The 905-nt window shown below is 45.5% G+C and overlaps 1 protein-coding gene across 1 annotated transcript in view; it reads left to right on the top strand.

The window, feature by feature from the left end:
- The window catches only part of LOC116673474 (CAP-Gly domain-containing linker protein 1-like), a 6676-nt gene that overhangs the window by 2000 nt on the left and 3771 nt on the right, over window positions 1-905 (top strand). The window contains 1 exon segment of the mRNA XM_032505830.1: window positions 1-905. This exon segment is cut by the window's left edge and continues 914 nt beyond it; it is cut by the window's right edge and continues 10 nt beyond it. Within this exon segment, the coding sequence (XP_032361721.1) occupies window positions 1-905 (905 nt within the window).

The raw sequence follows: 905 nt of genomic DNA, 5'->3' as shown, positions 1-905 counted from the left end.
GCACAGCTTTTGTCTTTGATTGAGGATAAGGAGCAACAGGAGGAGTCCCTGCGGTCCAACGTTGAAAGAGCAGAGGAGCAGCATTTTGTGGAGATGGAGGATGTTCTTGGAAATCTTCATGCTGTTGAACTTAGGGTGAAGGAGCTTGAGGAGAAAGAAGGGATGTTGGCCCAACAGGCCCAAGACAAGGACAGACAAACCAAAGAACAGATGTCGGAGACTGTGGCTCTACGCAGACAACAAGCACAACGTAACCAGGAGCTTGTGACCCTCAAGAGTCACTGGAACAACCAGGGTACCATGGTTTGTGAATTGAGCTCACAGTTGGAGGGCCAACAGCAGGAAGTCCTCTCTTTACAGCAGAGTCTGACGAATGTACAGCAGGAGAAGGACATCCTGGAACAAGAGCTTGGAGGCTTGAAACAAAGGTTGGCTGAAAGCACAGAGGAACAGACTAAATCATCAAACACTATGCAAGAAACACTTGAGAAGCTCAGTGAGAAAGAAGAGCAGTGCACATCTCTGACCAAAGAATCAGAATCTGTAAGAAGTCAACTTTCCGTGGTGGAGAGAAAGCTGAAGGCTGCAGATAAAAAGCTTGATCAGCTTTCAAAGGACAAATACAAGCTGGAAAATTATATTTCAGACATGATGAAGACATCTGGTGATTGTTCAGTACAGTTGACTAAAATGAATGACGAGCTCATACAGAAACAAAGGAGGGTTAAAGAGTTACAGAGTCAACTATCAGAGAAGGAGAAGGTGGTGCACTCGAATGAACAACTCCAGCAGAGACTGAAAGAGACCAGAGATACACATCAGTCTCAAATAAGTAGCCTTCAGGACAAGATTGCCAACTTGGAGAAGACTGTTGAACAGGGTGAGACTCTGGTTGAGGAGCTCAA

Source organism: Etheostoma spectabile, chromosome 23 (genome assembly GCF_008692095.1).
Source record: "Etheostoma spectabile isolate EspeVRDwgs_2016 chromosome 23, UIUC_Espe_1.0, whole genome shotgun sequence".
Classification (NCBI taxonomy): Eukaryota; Metazoa; Chordata; class Actinopteri; order Perciformes; family Percidae; genus Etheostoma; species Etheostoma spectabile.
The sequence above is the reverse complement of the archived record's forward strand: the minus strand, read 5'-3'. Positions and strand labels throughout refer to the sequence as shown.